The following is a 24,858-nucleotide window of genomic DNA, read 5'->3' as shown; positions in this document are numbered from 1 at the left end:
TATTATTATTATTATTAAACAATAATGTTAATATTTTATCATTGTAATAATATCAGTATAGTGGAATTATTTAATTTATATATTTATTTTCTAAACAGGAATAGATGATAATACAAAATTTTCTGTAGTAAATATTAACATAAAAATATCCAATCTGATTTGACTATAAAAATTAACAGTTAAAGATATAAATTTACCAAAGATTTTTATAAGAGAAAAACTCGTCAAATTTCATTGAAAAATCACCACATCTCTACGTGCACTCCAACAGTTACACTGACAATATGAAGACAATAAGCAATTTCTTGTTATGTACACTACATTATGTGCTGTCTTACAGTGGCAATGTCTGTGATGATGCACTCCCAAAGATCCTGAAGGTCTCTGACCAAAGTTGCATAAACCAAATCTTTCACATAACTTCACAGAAAAGAACCTAACAGGGTCAGATCAGGAGATCTTGGCAGCTATGCATTTGGGCATACCAGACTACAACTTGTACTTTCTCCTGTGGCAAAGCCATGATTGGACAATAATGCTCATGATTTGACTTCTGCATCAACTTTCAATATGAAAAAAAAAATCTCTGTAAAACTTAGAGATTTTCCACCAGATACCACTTGTTTTTATATATCTTAAACTCTTCATTTTTTTTGTGGTGGATTAAAATTGCAGAACACCCTGTATATCAGAATACATACTGTATATGATTAGAATGAAAGTCAATATTGAAGATTTTTTAATCCTTTATTGGAAAGGTTGGAAAGACAATCAGCATTTTAACAATGACTATTTAGATTTATTTAAGTACAAATTTATTATACTTAATAGATATTTATTAAAATAAGTCGCATTAAATATAGTTTTACATCATGATGTAACTGTATACAGAAAAGGATGCACCGATAAGCAAAATAGCCAATTACCGATTAATCGGCCATGCATTATCGGCTGATACCAATTAATCGGCCGATTAGTGTTAATAATTTATTGCATTAATAGTGTGAGATCCTGGAGTTAATTATACAGTTAATTATAATGTGGAAAAAACCCATTTTTCTCCACCTGGTATTTCCATCTCCCTCGGGTCAGGTAAACAAGAGACGATCGAATATCCTCGCAAAATCAACAATCTCTTCCTTTGTTTCTAAAATAAATCTCAACACTTAATTGTTGACGCATGGAAACTTCGACATTGTTTAAAAAGCTGAAGTGTTTCTGTGTTTAACAGAAACAAAATATATTTCTTTAACCGCTGATATTTGGACAGCAACTACAAACAATTCTCCTTTTTTAAGTGTAACAGCCCACTGGTTGAAGGATGATTTTCAGCAGGAAAGAGCTGTTTTGCAAATTGTTTCCTTTGAAGGTTCCCACACAGCTACACGAATCAGTGAACAGTTAAAAATTGTTCTTGAACAGTATAAGTTGACAAGTGATAAGATATTCTTAGTACTAAGAGATTCTGCAGCAAATCTGGTAGCTGGAATTAGGAATTGCAACTTAGAAGCATTATCATGCTTTATACATACGCTGCAGCTGACACTAAACGAATGCATATTTTCTAAACAAGATGTGAAAACTATAATCACAGTTAATAGAAATATTGTCACACATTTTAATCATTCTGCTGTAGCTGTAATCAAATTGGAAGATTTGCAAGAAAAGTTAGGTTTGCAGAAACACAAATTAATTCAAGATGTTCCTACTCGCTGGAATTCTACATACTACATGTTGGAACAGCAAAAGGCCCTTGTCACATATGCTATAGATAATAAAATTCCTACGTTGAGCCCATATCAGTGGTCTCTCGTTGAAAAAATTGTTCTACTTGTAAAACCATTCAAAGAAATTACTGTGGAAAGCCAGCAAACGAGAAGCCACTTCATCTTCAATAATTCCCACAATAGAGACTCTGAAATTATTCTTATCAAAAGCAAAGATCAGTAGTTCCTTTAGTGGCATTAATACCACAACAGAAGAACTAGAAAATCCAATAAAAAAAGATTTTCAGCATATATAGAAAACAAGTCTTTATGCTTGTCATTTTTATTAGATTCAAAATGAAATTTCAAAAAGAGGATATGCTAGAGGAAATCTCAATAAGAATTAAATTCTGAAGCTTCTACTTCTGGAGGTGATCAAGATGGAGGTGAATTTCTAAGTTTTTCTGATTTATTTGATGAATTAGCTTCTGGTAAACGAAAGAATGAAGAATAGCATGTTTTTAAAAAAAAAAAAAAAAAACGAAAGAGACGAACAAACGTTTCGATCAAGAATTAGAAACATATTTACATTTATCCCTAATTTGAGCAAAATAGCTATGAAATATTTAAGTGCCTCAGCATCTTCCATTGAAAGTGAAAAAATTTTCAGCACTGGAGGTAACATTTATGAGCCGGCAAAAAATAGATTATGCCCTGAAAATGATGAAATTCTTATGTTTTTGCATTGTAATTTAAGGGTTTTACAGTTTAAATATTAAATTTTTATTTGTTTTATATGTTTAAACTTTAAACTTATGAAACAAATAAAAATTTAATTTTTCTTCTTAACCTATTCAATACTTTTTCTTATGTAAAGTTTAAACTTTATATTATACATTATATTATACTTATAATATGTATCGATAAAAGAAATAATTTCATTAGTAAAATTTTTTTAATATTCAGATTGTCATGTAATAAATAATAAATATATAACAGAAATTTATTAGTTTTTATTACTAGCATTGTACTTAACATTCTAACAAAAATACCAAAATGTAAAATTGGCCGATTATCAAAACCGATTAATCGGGGGGGGAATGGCCGATACCGATTAATCAGCTAAGTGCCCAATACGGCCGATTACTAATTACTTACCAATTAATCGGTGCATCCTTACTTATTTCACTTAGATGTTTATGAAGATTTAAACTAATCAACATTTAAAATCATCATCAAAAAAATTAAAACAAAAACATAAATGTAGAATGTTGACAATATTTGTGATCTTTTGTTTTGTATTCTATAGTATTGTTGGTAGAGATTACAAAACAGTTTAAGTTTTGGTCAACAGTGAGCTATATTGTAAGGACTACTGAAAAGTGAGTTTTGCTGATATTATTTAAACACTTAGTGCTATCTAAGTGGAAAGAGATCCAATAACACTCTACTGACTTCTTACAATAAAGAAAATAGAATTAAAAATGTCTAAATGTAGAGCTGATTTGATGTTCTATGTTTGTGAGCAGACATTTTCAGCAATGAGCTTTGTTAAAAATAAGTATCAATCTGTATTGACAGATACTCGTGTGGGCAAATCTGCTTCTGTTATCAACTTCAAAAATCAATCTTAATATTGAGAAACTGTTAATTGAAAAGTAAGTTCAGAAACCACATTAAGCAGATTTTAAATTTGGATTCTTTATTTTTCTAATTATAATTTGAAGTTTTTGTTCTTCATTCAATAAAAAATGTTTTTAATATTTTGTCACTTTTAAACTAATGCTAGTGACTTATTTAATATTTGTTTTTACATCTACCAAACAACATATTTTAATATTTTTATTATTTTTGTTTACTTTTAATGTTATTTAATTTATCTTTAACTACTAATTTAAACTGGATGTAGGGGGTGGTAGGACAGTGGCCCGCCAAAAAATTTGTACCCATTTATAGACAAGCCTGTAAAAAAGGTTGGCCACCCTTGTTCTACAGTTTTGACAGTAGTAATCAATGCAAATAAGTGTTCACAAAGAGAAAGTATTAATGCAAATGTATCATGAACATAATATTAAAGGAATGAAGTAATGAAAAAACTATTAGTACTGTGAGTTGACAATATGAATCAAAACTACATCCTGTAATTCAGGCATATGTAAAATAATTCTAAAATAAACATAATTCTGTTTAAAAACTTTATAATTATTATTTTGTAGGAATCAGTTTTGTACTGAAAAAAATTTTAATTTATGAAATATTTCCTTTATCACTAATGGATTAGGAATTTAATTTCTTTGTAAAATAAGACCTTTCTGATTCCTGTTGATTAGTATAAGTTACATAGCATTTTAATGTGTACACATACGTAATTAAACACTTAAGTTTTTTCTGTTATATAAAATCCATTTCTTATTGAAAGTGATTACATTTTTTTTTTTAACTTAAACATTGATACAGTTGTTCACTAAATAAGAAATCTAAAAATTATTTTAAGCTCAGAAAAAAAAAAAAACACAAAATTTAAAAAAGCAAGAAAAATCACATTTTACACTTCCTATATCATGATATATGATATTATATAGTAATTCTTTACTTACATTAAATGATAATTCATAATAATGTGACTACCAACAACTGATGCATTTTGATTTTGTTGTTTTCATAATTCTTTTTTTAAAGGCTTTATTCTTGGCTTTCTCTACATATTCTTAGTTTTTATATTAGTTACATACAATTGAAAATGAAATTTTTTTATACTTATATTACTCTTAGTTGTTAATAACATACTTTTAGCATATTGTTAGTTGAATTAATTTTTATTTCATTGTACAATATATACAGTATCTTTTGAATTTTAATAAGGTTTAAATAACATTTTGTTATTTTATATAACAATATCTTAATTCTTTTCTTATGTTTGGTAAATTCAAGTAATTTTTTAAATTTTTTATTTATGCAAAATGTTTCAAATGAACAATATTAAAACACTGCTTGTCAAAGTATATTTGTCAATATAAATAGTTATTTTGAGACTAGTGTATTATTAATTAGAATAAAAAATGCATACACTTTAATCAGTTAACTGTAGATCTGTTAACACAAAGATAACTTTATTTCACACTTTTAATTCAGTAATTCATGTCCATTTTGTACAAATGCATCTTGTTATTGTTTTGATAATATTTCAGCTAAAATAGATGTGAAAATTAAAAGATTCTTAAAATTAATTATGCATCATTACACAAACATAATACAGTATATGTAAAACTTATGTATAAATTGCACCTTATAACTGTTTAGTTAGTTAATAAATTTAGTTTTCTTCCAGTCTCTTTGATATGACTAAAAGGATTTCATTTGTACAACTAAACTGATAAATAACTCCAAATTTTTCTTCAGCATCTATTATAGAGTTCTGTTTGTGTTTAGTTGGTTTATAGTTAACTTAATTAAAGTGTGTGCATTTTTGATTTTAATTAAAGAATATCTGATATTTATAATAATTATTATTATTTTAAATTATTCTTTTAGCAAATATTATAAATTAAATTAATTTTTATTATTAAATTATTAAGTATATTCTTATTTAATTCTCTTTATAGAGATTACCTACAGACAGAGCTTATTTTATTGCTAAAGAAATGGTAATGACTGAAAGAACTTACAAAAAAGACCTGGAACTAATAAATGTGGTAAGTCTGATAACATTAATTTAATTAGATAATTTTATATTATTATTTTCTGAAATAACTATTAAAGTTGATTATATAGATGGTAAACTGTACAGATTAGGAAACATTTATAAATAAGTATGTAGAATGTCTCAAAAATCTTTTTAAGTCCAAAAATTTCTAGTATAATAAAAATAAGAAATAGGAGTGTTGTACTAAATTGATTAGTAACCTTACTTAATACCACTGTAGTTAAGTTGTTGTTACTGTATTCAGTTTGTATATAATATTATATATATATATATACACTATTACATTGATCTCAATCTTATGAATTCTTGGGATCAGTACAATTTATTTAAACTAGAAATTACGTAATTATTTACATGTACAGTTCCTGTTTTCTGGTACAGTTGGTATTTATAGAAAACTTTTATTCTTATTAAAATATAGTGATTACAGTCATATTTTGCATTATTTGTGTCATGATGAAAAGAAGTTGTGAATAATAATTGTGTGTTAGAATATTTCAGCTTACATTATTCTTTTCATAAATTGGCAGATGGAGATAAAAAAATATTACATAGAGTTAAAGAATTGTATTGTATTTTATAACAATGCACTCTCACTAATCTGAACTAATTATTGTAGGGAATTATTTGGATAAGTGGAAAACTCAGATTAGTGAGACTATATATATACTGTATATACTGTATAGTCTCACTAATCTGAGTTTTCCATTTAGTTCTGTTCTTTTTATATATATATATACAGTATAAAGAAAAGGTTAACATATTTTTATTCTGTATTTGTTGGATATATTTGTTAAAATATGTAGTACATATTAATTTTATAAATTTGTTATGTTTTTAAAAAAATGTTTTGTGATTTAACACAGTGTTTTTCAACCTGTGGGTCACAACCCCCAGGGGGTCATGGGTAAAAGAAAAAAACAAGTGTTTGTAAGTCCTACACTACAATAAAAAAAAAAAACCACAATTTCAGTGAGAAGGCTGTATCTGTTTATTTTACAGTACAATTGGTTTTTCGATCGATATTTAGATCTCAACATAGAGAAAATTAAATATGTAGTTTTTAAAATTACTGATATAGTTTTAATATAACCCTGGGGGGTCGCCAGAATTTTTTAACTTCTAAAGGGGTCGCATATTCAAGAAGGTTGAAAAACACTGATTTAACATAATGAACAAAATTGGTTTGAATTAAGCAGAGTTTAGAATAGTGTAGATTTGGATTAGTGTGAGATTGCATTGTATTAGATTTGCCAGTGTTATATATTACATAGAAAGTAAAAACTGAGTTATTTCTTTCAGTTTTTGTTTTTTCACACTTGAAATGAAGTATTTATTCACAAATTAAAGACAAAGTCGCTCTAAAAATATATTTCAGACAATCACCATTTTTACATAGTGTTCTAGAACAAATAACAGACAGTTGGACCTTCCTTTTTAGGCTACACAACTGCCTACATTTAAAAAGTTCCTTAAAAAACACAAAAAAACCTATAATATTAAGAAAATTCTTTAAAATTGGAATGGTAAATCTTACGACATCATGTTAGTTCATCCTTGTGCATTTGGGTTTCTGGCTCCTTTTATCTACTGAGGATTAGCGCTGACAAATGTAGATTACACCAAGATATCCCTCTGGTGACGAATTTTAATGATGTATTTGAATTTCCGTCGGATGAATAAATTATTTTCTCACAAATTAAAGACAAAGTCGCTCTAAAAATATATTTCAGACAATCACCATTTTTACATAGTGTTCTAGAACAAATAACAGACAGTTGGACCTTCCTTTTTAGGCTACACAACTGCCTACATTTAAAAAGTTCCTTAAAAAACACAAAAAAACCTATAATATTAAGAAAATTCTTTAAAATTGGAATGGTAAATCTTACGACATCATGTTAGTTCATCCTTGTGCATTTGGGTTTCTGGCTCCTTTTATCTACTGAGGATTAGCGCTGACAAATGTAGATTACACCAAGATATCCCTCTGGTGACGAATTTTAACGATGTATTTGAATTTCCGTCGGATGAATAAATTATTTTCTCACAAATTAAAGACAAAGTCGCTCTAAAAATATATTTCAAACGATCACCATTTTTACATAGTGTTCTAGAACAAATAATTTATTTATCTGACGGAAATTCAAACATGAAGTATTTAATTTATTATTCTGTAATGTACATTTTTTCCTAATTTTAATAGTTGAAATGTTGTTACTTCTTAATTTCTCAAAAAATTAGATCAAAGTTTAGAGAATAATTATTGCTAGATTTGATTTGTTGATTTACAATAGTACACAGATACATTTCTTTATTTGCATTTTTCTAAAAGTTATTGTGTCCCAACTAGGGTTTCTCAAATGGGATCCCAGTTGTTTTTTTAACTCAGGAAATAGCTGGAAAATCCTGCAAATTTCTTAAAAGTTTACTTTTTTATTATTTTGTGTTAAGGTTGAGGAAATTTTGCAAATAGAAAGTATAATTAACTCATAAACTGTCAGAATACATTTGTATTTATTAATTTTAAACCTACTTATTAGTTTTTTTAATTTTTGCTCCATTATGGTATGTCACAAATGGTCAATAATCAATATGTAGCTTATTTGTGACAGGACTCTGAAAATTCTTTACTTGTAAGAACCTGTAATATCCGGAATAATTGTACTAATGAAAGTTTTTACATATCCTCCACATAATCTATGCACTAGTAAACTTCAACAAATTATCTTGAATATTAAATCTCACAAAAATTTAGATTTAAACATATGTCAGTTCCTACAAGTACTAGCAAAGAGTAAAAAGAAGTATCTGCCAGTTTTTGAATCAAGATAGCATTTTGTGACTAGAGTGAACATTATCATAAGTAATTTTTTTTATTGGCTACTCAAACTGTGGTCTGTGGACCAATGCTGGTATTTAAACTGTACATTAAAGGGGTGTGACAAGATTTTATTTACAATTTCATAAGTTTATATATTACATTAATAAAACTATTTAAAAAATTTTTTTAGAAACATTATTTTATAAGTATCATTTTTCTTTATTATTTAAACACTTAGTGTCAGGGGTGGACTGACAATTAAAATAAGTCCAGGAAATTACTTAAAACAGCCCACAAACTCGTCTTTTCAAAATGATTAAAACTATGTTTTGTTGTATTTTTCTTATTAATTCAGTCTAAAAATTAAAATAAAAATTGCATTTGGACTTATTCTTTCTATTTTATAATTATTTATTTAATTTCACAAAAATACTGGTACATGAAGGATTGAAATGAGAAAAAAGTGATTTGTGGACAATGTTTGAGAACACTGGGCTATAGTTTGATAGAAAATTTTTCAGTGTATAGTAGAAAGAAGAAACTTGTTATACTTGATCTTGTATTCAGTTTTTGCAGAAACTTCAGAAAATATTATGTTTTCTGTTTCTGCCCTCATTATACTATATTTCAGGCATAGGTATTCCTGGCCAAAATTCATTTTGGTTTGAAAGCAGTAGAAAAATTGTTTAATAAAACTTATATGATAGCTTCTGTTAAGGAAGCCACATATAAATAAGTTATGTCATTTTATTTTAGGCACATTTTTTATCCCTCTTCAGTCCCTTTTACAAATTCCTTTTACCAGTTTCCACTTTTTGTATTCCATTTATATAATATTTGTTTTATAAAAAAAAATTTCAGTATTTGTTATTTAAAAAACAGTGGAAAGATTGTTCTGTTTTTCCAATGTATTTACATAACGTTTTAAAAAGAACATATTACCGGAAGTGTTGAATACATTATTTTTAATTATGACTAAGATAAATACAGAACTAGTTGAAAAGTATTGAATTTAAATTAGTTCATCTCCAAGATGGCATCTAAAAGTTTACATTTTTAGACAACACAGAAACGTTTCATTTTGAACACTTTTTCTGTTATTTTTGTTTTCCTGGCTATTATATATAACAGGGAAAATGTGTCAATTGGTCAAAAAGTGACCCTTGAGATTTTTACATTTTTGGTCTCTGGCCCTTGAAACATCAAGAAATGCAAAAAATATTTGGTGATTTTTTTCCTGTATGTATGTATGTATGTATGTATGGATGTTTGTATGTGTGTGTGTTTGGAACATGATTGATTTGTTAACCACTTTAAAGCTTTAATAACTCATAGGCATTTTGTTGAAAATTTCTGAAAATTTGCAGGGAAGTTTGCATTAGGGGGTGGATGCTATTAAATTTTGGTGGATAAAGGTCTGGGGCGGAGAGATGAAAGTTGTGTCGTATTTCGAGTGGAGTCAGACTTAATGATCATTTTACTCATTATTAGCATTTACACTTTTTTATAAAACTCAACTCTATCCTGAAAATTAAGTTTTTTGTCACTTTATAATGATTAATTATATAAGAAGTTGTTTAAATAAATTATCATAATAAATTGTGCCATACACAATTTTAAATGTTGATGTCAAGAGAGTTATGCAACCTATCCTGGATTTTTTTAATAGAGAATATGTATATGAATATATATTTTATTTTCTTTGCCTTTTTTCTTTTATTTTAAGATTATTTCAATAAATATAGCAAACATTATATCTAGATTGAAACTTGGTAAAAAAAATTACACTTGCATTTTGAAACAGTGACTGTTTTCCTGCTTCAGTCTTCCTAAATCAGAAAGTTTAAGAGTCCTCTCTAATTCTGTCTTTCACAGATTTTATTTTATGTTGTCTCCGAAGTCTATACATTTGTCTGGAAATTATTTTTGGGATTTATCTGATTAAAATTTTTTAAAATGATAAATTTCTCATACCATATTTAAATCAATTATTGAAATAGTTTCACATAAAAGTTGCAACAATTGAATCACTGAGCATATAAATTCAATTTTTTATAAATTACTGTGAAAAAATATATAAACATTACTTTAAATATTCCATATAAAGTTACTTTTTATATTAAGAGTATATTATAAACTAAAGTCTGGATTTTTGGGTGCATTTTTAGAATGAATTGGGTGCTTTTAAATGCTGTATTATTAAGACAAAAACCAACAAGAAGTATTATATTTACAAAATACATAGTTGTTTATTGCAATTTACACATAAAGATGAGCATTAATTTACAACAGTAACCATTTCAATGTTCTTAAAAGTGAAGTTTTTTCATTTGGAGGATAGAATGTCTTTATATAAGGAAAAAGATTTTTCTACATTGACTGAGGCTAAGGGGGCATGTTTGATTTTTACTCGGAATTCTAGTTCAGTGCAATCCAAAATATTTTTCAAATCAGGATTTTTTGATAAACTAGATCTAAGTTTGTCCAGGGCAAAATTGTCCAGTATATTAAGTACCTGACTTATGACATTCCACTGATCCCGCATTTCAGTTCCACGTCTTTCCAGCTTGTTGATTTTATCCACCAATAACTTGTACAAATGCATGGAGTAGAACTCTGTGATCACTACTGGATTAACGACCAGTTTCATGACACTGTCAACAACCGCAAAATCACCACAAGGAAGTTCACTGATAAATGCATTAATTTTCTCAAAGTTCTTGCAGTAAAATACCACACTGTTTATCCAAGACCCCAATGAGTGACCACTGAACTGGATTGTAATGGCAGCCCAGTTACGTCTTGGTACAAGCGCTCCTGACTAGGGCATTTTCATTTTCTAAATGAAGTCGTTGGCCTTGCTATATTCTACACGAATATGTTCACATACTCAGTGTAGTACATATGCAAGACAAGTCACATGCTTTAGGTTGTTGTAGATGCACTTCAAATTTGAGAATGCTGACAACATGTAAGATGTTTGATCTGTAACGACAAGCCAAACCTTTTCATACTGGACACCATTTGGCCACAACTTGACACAAACATCATTGAAAGATTGGGACACTGTAGTTGAGTTTGTATTTTCAAGTTGGTACAATTTGAATAACGTTGGTTGTATACAGCATCCAGTCAGTGGTGTAACAAGAACGTTCAGCACATATCATTTTGTGGAATCCGTTGTTTTGCCCAGTATAAATACTACAGGATTGTCTCCAACAAAATCTAGACTTTAATTATAACTTCTTTTATTATATTTTCAGAAGTTTCTTCTAGTGTTGATTTCTATGCAAAAAAATTCAGAAAATAGCAATTGACATATTGAAAATAAACTACAATTTAAATTTTGTAATCAATATAATTTTTTTTAATTCTCTTTTTTCAACTTCTATTATTATTTAAAAAATTGAAATATAATTAAAGTTTTAATTAAATTAAATTAATTAATTAATATCATATAACAATAATTTTTGCGTATAAATCAGTGTTTATAGTGTTTCATGTTTTTACTTATTCTAATTTAAATGTATACAGTTAAAATAAAATTTATATATAAGTTAATGACAATGGATCATTTTAATAAAATATTTTATAAATATGAGATTTATGTTTATGGTAAATTAAATTAATTAATTATTCCTCTTGAATTCTTACTGTTAATTTAAAATGTTTACGCTTTAAAATATTTCAGTGTTAAAAAGAAAATATTTATTTTAAAAACAATTGAATTATTAATTATTTCAAAATATTTTAATCCTCAGTGGTTTAGAGAAGAAGTCAGTAAAGAAGAAAATATGCCAACAGATATTTTAGCAGTTTTATTTTCATTAATTGATCCATTATATGAATTTCATTGTTCGTTACTTAGAGATTTAGAACAAAGGCTTGTAGCTTGGTAAATAATAATTTATATTTACTTTATAAAATAATAATTAATATAATAAAAATGCTTTTCAAAATATTTATAAAATTTTATTAATGATGTATTATTATAAATATTTTTGAATATTATCTAATGCTCTTCAGAAATATTATTATTTCATTTGTTCGTTCTAATATCATTACTATGTAAGCCTAAATGATATTCAAAAATATTTATTATAAATGAAACATCTAATAGAAATTTCTAAAATAATTTATATTTAATATCAGTTTGTTTTTAAAAAATTTTTAATTACTAATGAAATTCTGATCATTTCTATATTTTAACGTTGATTAATATTTTACACTTTACTACAGCTTGCAAGTAAACAACTGGATTCAGCCAATAATACTATCTAAAACATCTTTTTTGATACAGTAGTTAATTTTTAATGAATGAATGTTTTTGGCTGCTTTTATCAGCCATCTTCAGATTCTAATTACAGAACATTAACCAAATCAAACATTACAACACAGAATGCCTCATGGAGTGATTCAAATTTAGCATTTAAATATAAAAATCATTGGGTATAAAATTAACCAATAAATAAACAAAAAAATGTAAGATATTACAAATGCAAATAAGGTATAGATTAATAATACATGTACAAATAAATATTAACCTCAACATAAATATCATGAAAATAACAATGCCATATATTTAAGGATGGTCACCTTTGGGAGAAAATTGTAATGATACAATATTTTCTTTGTGTTTGATAATCTGTGATTTATACAATTGCTGCTTATGCTGTGTTTATAAATTTCAATGATTTCAGATTTTGCTTACTGATGATAGGATCCTCAGTGGACTCGATTATACCTGCCTTGTCCCATTATGACATTATATGAGAACATGACATTATTCTCTGTGTTGTTGAAATTTACAAAGCAACATATGCAGCAATTGTATAAATCACAGATTATCAAACACATGGAGGATATTTTATCATTATAATTTTGTCCCCAAAGGTGACCATTCTTAAATTTATGGCATTGTTATTTTCATGATATTTATGTTGAGGTTAATATTTATTTGTACATGTATTATTAATCTATACCTTATTTACAATTGTAATATCTTTATTATTACTTTTTTTATCTATTGGTTAATTTTAAACCCAATGGTTTTTATATTTAAATGCTAAATTTGAATCAATCCATGAGACATTCTGTATTGTAATGTTTAATTTGGTTGATGTTCTGTAATTAGAATCTGAAGATGACTGATAAAACCAGCCAAATATATTCATTCCATTAAATATTATTTACTGGATCAAAAAAGATTTTTCAAATAGTATTATTGACAATGTACTGAATATTTTTTTAGGTGTTTCCAGATTATTAATAAAAATCATTTTAAATTATCTGATTATTAAAATAATTAAAAGGTGAAATTTATGGGTATTTCTAGTGACAAATTTCTTTAATTATTGATTTATATATGTAAATGACATTATAAAGACAGTCTAATAAAACCCTCAATTATATTATTGCTTGATTTCGGTAGTGTTGTAAAGATCTTTTGAAATTAAAGAAAAGCCAAGAAAAAGACTGAACTATGTAGTTGGTATTTTTTCTGCTCTAATCATTTGCTCTTAATTTTATTTATTGCTAAAGTTTCTAAGAGATTGTGACTGTTTATTTCTAGATAAAATTTCTTTGACCTAGAAATAGATAGTTACTCTCACTTAGAAACTTTGATAATTTGACTTTAATTTTTTATTAAATAATAATTTAGAAATATAAGAAATGATTTGAAACACAGAAAGAGTTATAGATTCAGATATTCTGGGAAACAAGACAAGTGAACCTACAATTCTTCATTTCAGCTCAGTGTAAACTAGTAACATTATTTTTCTTTGATCCACAATTCTCTCCGGATGTTTCTGAATTATTAATTAATGAAAAATTAAGTTAATTATTAAAATTATTTGAAAATAAATTATTCTGTCTATTTTCAGGTCAAATTGTTTTTTAATTAATTAATTTGGTAACAGAAACTTTAATCTAGAAAAAAATCCAGTAATTTTTGTTTTTTTTTTATTTATTTATTTGGCTTACTACTATTGTATTACTTAACTTGAATTAAATATTTCTCAAGCTACTTCTTTCAAGCTTCTTTTGTTTGTATGTTTTAAATACTGTCCTTTTCTTATTCTGATTTTCTAATTTGATTAAATTCTATAAAATTAATTAATATCTTCTGCTTCATCTTTGACATGAATCATTTTTTCCCATTTCTATTTATAATAATACAAATACAGTAGAGCCTCAATTATCTGACCCCTCGGTTAACTGACCGTCCTAGTCGGCAAATTTCAAATGTCCGCTATTGATGTGGCGCTACAATATTTGGCTATATCTTAGCTGCTTTAATATTATTTTTACGTGTTTTAGCTGGCAACACTGGATCAACCATGAAAGGGAGCCAGTATTTAAACGAGGCTTAACTTTCTAATTTTTAACGATACAATAGCGATGATTATTATTTTAAAATATTGTTGTTAGGCTTAACATTGATGAAAATTCAAGGCAAAGTAGGTTAATAGTGATATACTAATATACTAATTACATGGGATATAATAATATACTACACTAATAATAGATTTTTTCATACTTTTCGGTTTTCCGACCAACCCCAGTCCCCAATTAGGTCGGATAATTGAGGCTCTACTGTATATTATTTCTTGCGAATAGAATCAAATAATCTTTATCTATAATTTTCTAATTGGATTCATGTTGGAACAAAGATCAAAAATATGGCAGATTATTTAAATTACTTTTATTTTTATTTATAATGACCCTCTATTTATTTGATCTTCATTGTTCCCATTTCTTTAAATTTTTGCAGATTTACTGAGAGATTACAGAGCAACACAATTTGCATTATATCAAATTATTTTCATTTGATTTTTATTATTTGTGATACATCTGTATCAGGCAAAAACAGTTCTGTTTCTCTTATTGTAAAATTGTTAAAGTCAACACAAATTTTACTATACATATAAACTAACCTCTATATAACACATAGTTGTCTCTAAGGAAAAATTCCAAATTACTATTTGTTTGTTTGCCGTTTTTATCACATGCCATTTTGCTCCTGCTAAAATATACCTCTATGTAACAAGATGTCTGTGCATCTTGTTATATAGAGTTATAGAATAACTTGATTTTGATTGATTAGTTTTGAATTGCCTCTGATTTTTGTCAGCTGAAATTGAAAATAGTGTTCAATTTTTCAGCCCAGTTTAGTCAGATCTTTGCAATTTTTTCATGTATAAACTTCAGCTATGATATAAATTGCTACTGTTTTTAAGGAAATTATATCGTGTTTGCTCCTTTTTAGAGTTAGACTTCAGTTCATAAGTTTTGGACAGGTATTTATTTGAACTCATGTTGAGATTGTTGTTTGGATTCAATTTGAATAGATTTTGTTAGTTATTCTTGCTAAGGAAAAAATATGGAAAAGCTATGATACATAATTTTGAAACCTGATGATTATTATAGAAGGCAAAAACAATTAAATCATAAGAATGATTATTGAGAATTAAATATTGATTTAATAAGAGCAATTTCATAAATTTATTTAATAAGATAATATTTCTAATACCCTTCAAGGTGTTTTATTTATAATGTTCATTGTTTTCTGAATTTATATTTCTGTTATAATACTGCTCAAAGTTGGGACTATTTTATGCATTTTTTTAGGATTCCTTCATAACTTCTAAAAGTAAGAAGATTTATAAAAATTATTGTATGAGAGCATGAAAATACTGAAGACAAGGAGTAATTAATGTTCAAATAGATAAATCAAATAGATAAATGGTAAGAGCTGAATGCTTTATCTGTCTGAAAGATTAGTTGATAAAAGAATATTATGTATTTCTTTTAATGCATATGAATTATTTTTGTGTGCTAATTTAAAAGAAGTACAGAGTATGATTTTATCAATAGCTTCTCAGACCCATACAATACAGAAAATATTGTAAATTTTTCATGCTTTTGTGAAACATATTAATCTGTATCTTTCAAGATTCTTAGAGATAAAAAGAATTTAGAAATTTTTCGTTTCTATATAATTAAAATTTGGTTTATTTATTTTTTACTAATATATAATTTATACTTAAAACTATTCAAAATTTTCCTATAAAGTTTATTTCCTATGACTTTTTTTTCTATATTTATTACTTTAAAATAGTTTTGGATTTTATGTTGAAATGAAATAGTCTATTCTTGAAGTCATACTGTGCTAACATGTCAAACAATATATAATATTAGTTTGGCAAGTTTTTCTGTTTTAATTACAGTATTTACTGTCAGTCTTCAGGTAAAGGAGAAAGATATATTAATTATTTTAAGTACGTTATTCTTTACAAGTAATATGATATTCTCAGAAACTTTACCATTGATGGAATTATTTTATGTTGAAATGAAATAGTCTATTCTTGAAGTCATACTGTGCTAACATGTCAAACAATATATAATATTAGTTTGGCAAGTTTTTCTGTTTTAATTACAGTATTTACTGTCAGTCTTCAGGTAAAGGAGAAAGATATATTAATTATTTTAAATGTATAAAAGTGTTTAAATTTTGAATAATATAACTTCATATAGCCATGTATTATATGTAAATGTGCATATGTGCATACATATGCAATTTATAAGTATAACTATGTTTTGCATTTAGGAATATTTTTAAATTTTTTAAATAATCTATACTTCTAGTCCTATTCATAGTTTTAATAAACCCTTAGCTACACTGATGAAATCTGGCCTATACAACAACACTCACAGGGTACTGTCATATCTCAAATTTTGATAAGTTCTTTAATTGAAGTAAAATTTATAAAGTTTGTATTTTTTTCATTTACTGTAATAAATAAACTTTCTGAAGTTTAAAGATAATCAGTTATTTCAAATATAGCCAAAAATAGTTTGTAGGATCCTAAGTAACAAAAATGAAGATTTTCTTCTAATCTTCAACAACATTAATTCAGGATACTTTTTTGTAAATAACAATAATCTTAGACTTAATTCTGTCATATTTCAACCAGTCTACTATTGAACTTTATTAATATTAAAGATTTATTATCAAACAGTACAAAGAATAAGTAACATAACATTACTCACAAGGTACAGATATACCTTAAACCAGGGATGTCCAACCTTTTTGTTTCTCTGGGCCACAAGTATATTTAAGGATTAACATGTCTAGATTATAGTAATAATTATTAAAACTTTATTACGAAAAAGGTTATTTTAAAAAATTACATCTACAGACAATTTCAATTTTTACTTAGAAATAAATAAATTCATTTATTATAAAGGAGACAAACAAAAATTTATTTGAAAAACACAAATATTTGTTTTATTTGGGTCTCTAATTAATAAATACGACGAAACACCATTTTAAAGTGCATTTTTATTCAAATAATATATTTATAAATAATTTGTAGCCCAAAAAGTAGCCAATGTGCCAAATGATATTTTTTACGCCAAACTAATAAAAGGGTAGCCAAATTTGGTGTAAAGTAGCTAAATCTTGCAACACTGTAAGGAATACTAAATAAAGCTGGAGTTGGGACTCAAAGGATTATAGACCCAAAAACAGGGAAAAGAGAGAAAGGACAAAAGATGAAGAAGTGAGGAAAGTTGGAAAATTAAGGGTCAATATTTGCATAACAGAAGGTCTATTTAACCTATCTCACTACTTTTTATCTTTTGGCCTTTCTCTCTTTTCCCCAAATTTGAGTCTATACTCCTTTGAGTCACAACTACAGCTTTATTTAGTATACCTTCCTCATTCACACATTTCCAAGTATTTGAAAATATTTCCTTTACACTCAAAAATAAATTATGTATAAAGGTTTATGGCTTTGTGAAAATTCTTTTTTGAGTTTATGCTGTTGAAATAAATAAATTTGTTGGTTTTGTTTACACGTTTATTGGGCTGCATTAGAACTTGCCTTGGGCTGCATGCGGGCTGCGGATTGGACACCCCTTCCTTAAAAAAACGATATCTCCACGTATAATATCTTATTTCTGGTATGCATCCTCCTGGTGTGGATGAAAACAGGCATTGAGAATACATGGAAGTATATGAACATTGCTTATTTCACATAGGAAATATTTGCATATTTGTGTGTGGTGGGGTATGTTTGTACTTAAGGATTAATATGAAATGTAATTGAAAAGTATTGAAGAATTTCAATATTCAATATTAAAATATGACTATGATAACTACATTTATTAATTTTCTTTTTGAAACCTTGTCCTGTTTTATATTTGTGGCGTAATAAACACTAGTATTGTGTTTTATTCTAAAGACACATGGCAAATTTTCCATCAAGTTCCTTTATTCGTTGATACGGTACATTGTTTTTTACTCGTTTCGGGCTTTGCCCCTCTTCAGTCAACTAAAATACAATATATATATTTAACTTATAACAGTAGAGAGTTTACATAAAATAATGAGTACATAAATGATATATAGACGTACCTTTTGTTACACTTTTTATAATTTAAAAACGTAAAATCTGCTTTAATCTTTGTATAACTAGTATATATTATAAATAAATTAAAAGGTTAAAAGTTCTAAAATCTTCTCTTATAAGCATATTTCGATACTACAAACTGTAAAAAATTTTGAACTGTTTCCTCCCCCTCTTTACCTTCCACCCCCTTTTTTATTTTTTCTTATGTGCTGTTGTCTTAAGTGTTGCCATGTATGACGTTCGATAGAAAAAAAGGAAAAAAATATTATTATAAAAATATTATTTATAATATATTAATCCAGTTTTCGTGATGGAAAATTTGCCATGTGTCTTTAGAATAAAACACAATACTAGTGTTTATTACGCCACAAATACATTTATTAACTTAGGACTTTAAACTGTATTTTCAATGATTTGTTTGAATTATTAAAATTTAATAATAAAATTGAGAACATGATATTGATACAGTATTAAAATAATATTCAGTAATTTTTTCAGATGTTAAAACTAGTAACTACTAATTACGTCATTATTATTATTTTGCCTAATTTATTTTATAATACAGTATATATAATACAAAATAAATTTTTTATCAAACAAAATTTGGCTGTTTAGCCTTATGTTTTAATTTCCTATATATAATTAAATTTTATTAAAATTTTCCTGATATATTGATTAGACAAATTTATCACTACTTACAGATATATCACTATCTGTCAATAATTATAATACCAGTTAATTAATTAAACTTAAGAGAAATCTGAAAAAAATCTGGGTAAAATTAGAATAATCAGTTTTAACTTTTGAACATTTTACTACATTTTTCTAAATTAAACATTAAAATAATTATTAAAATATAGTAATTAAATTCTAACAATAAGTATTATTGACTTATATAGTTGACATTACAAATAAATATATTTTTTTAATAATTAATTATCTCAATAGCAGATAACAAATAGTCTATGAAATATTAAAGTTTGATGATGATTACTGAATTGTTATTAGACCTGTTACATGTACTGTAACATTCTGTGAGTAACCAATGGGTTATCTGTATTTAAAAATCAATATGATAGCAGATGCAGGTTATGCAATGATACAGAATATGTGTCCAATTTTAAATTGCAATTACAAACTTATTCAATGGCTTTTACTTTGTCTAAACTTTCAAAGAGTATCTTTAAAAAACTGTGAAAAATTCTATTCACATTTATATGCTATTATACTGTTTCTGCAAACTTCCAAAAAGCACATTTAAATTAAATCTTATCTTTCATTTTCTATTTCTATATGTCAATCCATGTTTTAATTAATTGATAATATTTGGCATGCCTACTTAAAATTGTTTTGAAAACTGATAAATTTTTTTTGATTCCTACCTTTCTATATCATGACACTCAGAAAACTACAAGGTGTCCCATAAATCTAGACCCATAAAAGTTTCTCATATTACTATTTCTTTCATTACAGGGAAACCATGTCACTTACTATGAAGAAACAAGTTCAAGTGATAAAACACTGATGAAGTTGCAATTTGTATGGATGCTAGTGATTAAGTTACAAGATACAGTGAATGCCAGTCTTGGAAATCCCAATCTCACTTGAAGTGCGTCAAAAGGACTTTTGTGGTCCTAGTGGGAAACAAGTCAATGCTTCAGCTCTGCTTTCGTCATCCATAACAGTTCTTGGCAGGCCAGTACGAGGTTTATCATGTACACTCCCAGTTTCTTTAAATTTGGCAATGAGCAGCACAACTGTTGATGATTTGTTCATGGTTTTGAAGGAGCCCATCAAATTCTTTGACCACTGCTTCTTGGTGACTGTGTGTCCCCACCATCAAAATCACTTGAATTTATTCCTCCATAGTATGTGACATGGTTTGCCTGTAATGAAAGAAATGGTAATACAAGAAGCTCTTATATATGGATCAAGACTCATGAGATACCATCTATTTAGAAACCAACTCAATTTTAGCATATCTTAGTCTACTACAGTGAATAAGAGCTCAATGATTGACTCTTGAACCAGAATTGTTGATTATTGTAAAGTATGTGCAACTCTCTTATTAAAATCAACAATGATTTTAATGGAAATTACTGTATTTAATGTTCATTTATTCTATATCTGATAAGATAATCATTCCCACCAAGAGCCATAGGGTTCATGTTGTTATCTCAGAATTATTTCAGTCCTGGTGGTTCTTTAAACATCAATCATATTACAGATATTGTTATTAAAATCTTTCTTTATTTAGGTTTTTTAAGTTATTTTAGCATACATTGTTACTATTATCATCATTAATAGTATTTGATAAATAAGACAGAAATGAAATGATAAAAAAATTTTTCATTTAATAACCATTTTGTATTTTTGTCACTTAATGCAGTTTGAGTGGTTCTGTCTCAAATATTTCATTTTTCCATCTTTCTTGTTTAATAATTATTATCTCTACAATGAATTTCTAATAGAAACAAAAGGAAAAATACTTTCAGAAAACTGGATGAAATGCTTTAAATTAACTTACAAACATGTTCAATATTCAGCAGAACAATTATTTATTGAACAAACTAGCATTTTCAGCTGTGTTTAGTGGTTATCATCAGGTTTATTCAATGGCTTTAACATACAGATAAAATGGAACATGATAATATTTAAACATATAGGAATAAAAATGATTGATTGCAGATGTAATGTGTAATGTACAACTCTCTTATTAAAATCAACAATGATTTTAATGGAAATTACTGTGTTTAATGTTCATTTATTCTATATCTGATAAGATAATCATTCCCACCAAGAGCCATGGTTGTATATTTTTATGTATGCATGTTTTTTGACTAGCATTTTAATTTTTTATTGGTTTGTAATACATTATGTATGTGACCAATTATTTTATGTTTCTGTCAGTTTAAATATCATGTTCCATTTTATTTGTATGTTCAAAACCATCAAATAAACTTGATGACCATTGAATAAAAATAAAAAGGTTAGTTTAAAGATTCAATAAGTAATTGTTCTGCTGGATATTGAAGGTGTTTGAGTTGAAATAAAAGAAAAGAAATGGAAAAAACAGAATGCTTGATATGATAACTTCTAAATTGTATACTGATTAAGTATCATGTTCTCAATGGCAGATTTGGGAGAGCTGAATACAGATATGAATTTTATGCAAAGATTTTATTTCAATTTTAACAATTTCTGCTAGGTGTATGCTGCTGCAGATTTTACACAGGAAATTACAGAAATGTTTCTGTTTTTATTTATAAAATTTTGAATGTATTTTTGTAACATATTGTACTTGTAATATATCACAAACATAAATATAATAGATTAATGTTTATTATATGATATTATATTAGTTTATAGTAACTAATGATATCAAAACATTAAGGTAAAATAAAAATGATATCCATTATTGCAGACCTTTATTTGTTAAAACATTTTTATATATTATAATGTGTCAAGCAAATATAAAATTCATTCTTAAATTTTATTTAATTTTAAAGAAATAAAAATTTTTTAATCAGGGAAGGAAGGACAAATTCTCATTCCAATATACAAGGTGTTGGTGACATATTGCTACAGAGAATTGAAATAACTGAGGTATATGAATAAGTTTATATTGTTAGTTTGAATAAAAATAAACTTTGTTATTCGTTTTATATATTTATTATGTTTCATTTTTAAGATTTCAATGAAATATGAATTTTTATTTTTATTTTATAAGTGTTTTGAAATCAGCATTTATGTGGCATGTTTTTAAGTAAGTACCATTTTAAAATAGGACTGCTGCAGTGTTACAGTTGGTATTCTGCAAATTTGTGCTAAGTACCTATATCCCTACATCTGTTGGTTAGCCACAGACACAATTACAGAAGCATTCGTTCATTTTACGTTTGTTTGTGCATGTTTAAAATGCCTCAGACAATTGAAAATCTCGCCGATTGTGAAGTATGTGCGGTGATTTATTTTTTAATGCAAAAGACGTGAAAGCAGCTGACATTCATCAGCAGATTAGTGAGATGTATGGAAAAACATTATGAGTGATGGTAAGAAAATGGGTTAGAGCATTTAAAGATAGCCGTACTAATGTCCATGATGAGGAGCATAGTGGGTGACCATCTGTTATTACTGAAGACTTGATGCAGAAAGTTGTTACAAAAGTTTGAGAAAACAGATGCTTTACGATTTTGTCATCCAAAACAAAAAGCATGGCAAGCTCAGCAAGGGGATTGTTTTGCTTCATGACAATGCCCGTCCACACATGGCTCAACGAACCCGAGATCTTATCACATCCTATGGCTGGGAACAACTTGATCATGCTACATATAGCCCTGATCTAGCGACTAGTGACTACCACTTGTTCCTCCACTTGAAAAGCCATCTAGGCAATCAGCGTTATGACAATGTCAAAACGCTGTGTGGCAGTGGTCAGCAAATCAGGTGGCAGATTTCTATGAGGATGGAATTCAGAAGCTGGTTGTACAATACAAAAAGTGCCTTCATATTAGAGGAAATTATGTTGGAAAGTATATTAAAGTACAAGCTTTCATGTAAGAATAAAATTATTTTAAAAATTGCAGTTGTGTTTTTTTTAATATCAAAACTGTACTTACTTAAAAAACACTCCTCATATAATATAGTCATTGATGAGGTCTTGTTTGTTAAGTTTTACAATTGAAATGCTATTGAGTTTTTTATGCTGGAATCTGGCTTCATTGCTATTACAAAAGATAAATCTAAGAATCTTTCTTTGAATTTACATTCAATGCTATGAAATATAAAAATATAGAAATTAAGTGTTATTCCACTCCTTAAAAGTTTTATCTATTCTTTCTGAAACAGTGTGTATATCATTTACATATATAAAGTTATCCTAATATATTACAGATTCAATTTTTTTTAGAATTTTTATACATTTAAATGCTCAAAAACAAAAGTAAAAGATCTTTTTACATTGCAAGATAGTTGTTAGCATTAAATTATGACTTGATTTTCAACCATTATTAATAGAAGCAAGATTTATGGTCAATACTATGGCTGCTTAAAATCCAAGGTCCATAGCTAAGATAGAAATAGACATAAAAAAATTTTGGAATCTACCACTATGGCTTCTGTGTGATACAGTGGTAGATATCAATGTTATAGAAAAAGATTTTGTGCCATTCTACATAGTAGACAGATGTTATATTTTTGGGCTATTTTTCTGGATTTTTCAAAAATACATACTTCTACAATATCTTTAAGTGGTTTTTAATTTCTAATTAAGAGTCAACATAACAGAGGGATTAAAATCTAATATAATTTTAAACTTTAAATCAAAGATTTTCTAAAAATCCTTTTGCTACTAAAATTCCTGAATTAATATTCAGGAAATTTAATATAATGATATATAATTTAATATAATAATATATTCTTGTTCAGAACTAATGTTTTTACTGTATTATCAAGAAAATACTATAAAATTTATAGGATGTAGAGTCTGATATCACATACATTTCATTTTATACTTTATATTTATATTTAATAAAATATAAATGAAATGCTTTGAATGTAAAGAATTAAATGCTGTTACATGCTATGGATCTTGTAATTTCTGAAGAGAAAACATGGAAAAAATTTTTTCAATTTTTTCTTAGCAAACTTTTAAATTAACATAGGTTAGATGATAATCTGATCTATTTTTCTGAAATTCAGTACAAAGCTACTTCAGAGATAAAGAGCTAGCAAATTCTGTTATAGAACAAGAATGGTAATACAGTAGAGCGTCGATTATCTGAATTAATTGGAGACTGGGGTTGTTCAGAAAATCGATTATGTATGAAAAAATACATTATTAATATAGTATATTAGTATATCCCAATAATAGTATATTAATATAGCCCATGTTTAAATTTTTCTCTGTTGCGTGTCGCTTTACATTGAATTTTCATCGATGTTAAGCCTAACAAAATCTTTTATAATAATTGTGGTTATTGTATCGTTAAAAATTATTTTTTAATTTTGTACAAACAAAATAAATATATTGAAAAATATAAAAACAAAAAAATTATACTTTAGAAGTTAATCTAGTATCAAAAATGTTTGATTCAGCACGACACAATCTGACTGGAACACTTCTGGTTAACGACGTTTCAGTTGATCAATGTTCAGATAATCGATGCTCTACTGCATTCAATCTTAGGTTTGTGAAGTGGAAATAAA

The 24,858-nt window shown here is 26.8% G+C and overlaps 1 protein-coding gene across 1 annotated transcript in view; it reads left to right on the top strand.

Annotated features, from left to right (window-relative positions):
• LOC111641688 (FERM, ARHGEF and pleckstrin domain-containing protein 1-like) overlaps positions 1-24,858 on the top strand; it is a 154,751-nt gene that overhangs the window by 118,130 nt on the left and 11,763 nt on the right. Inside the window, exons 13-15 of the mRNA XM_023387893.1 lie at positions 5,309-5,398; positions 11,995-12,128; positions 22,182-22,257. Of these exons, the coding sequence (XP_023243661.1) occupies positions 5,309-5,398; positions 11,995-12,128; positions 22,182-22,257 (300 nt within the window). The remainder of the gene's footprint in view (positions 1-5,308; positions 5,399-11,994; positions 12,129-22,181; positions 22,258-24,858) is intronic.

The sequence above is a fragment of the Centruroides sculpturatus genome, unplaced genomic scaffold (genome assembly GCF_000671375.1).
Source record: "Centruroides sculpturatus isolate CEXI.00-Female unplaced genomic scaffold, Cexi_2.0 scaffold1588, whole genome shotgun sequence".
NCBI classification, from domain to species: domain Eukaryota; kingdom Metazoa; phylum Arthropoda; class Arachnida; order Scorpiones; family Buthidae; genus Centruroides; species Centruroides sculpturatus.
This window is presented reverse-complemented; position numbering and strand designations above follow the sequence as displayed.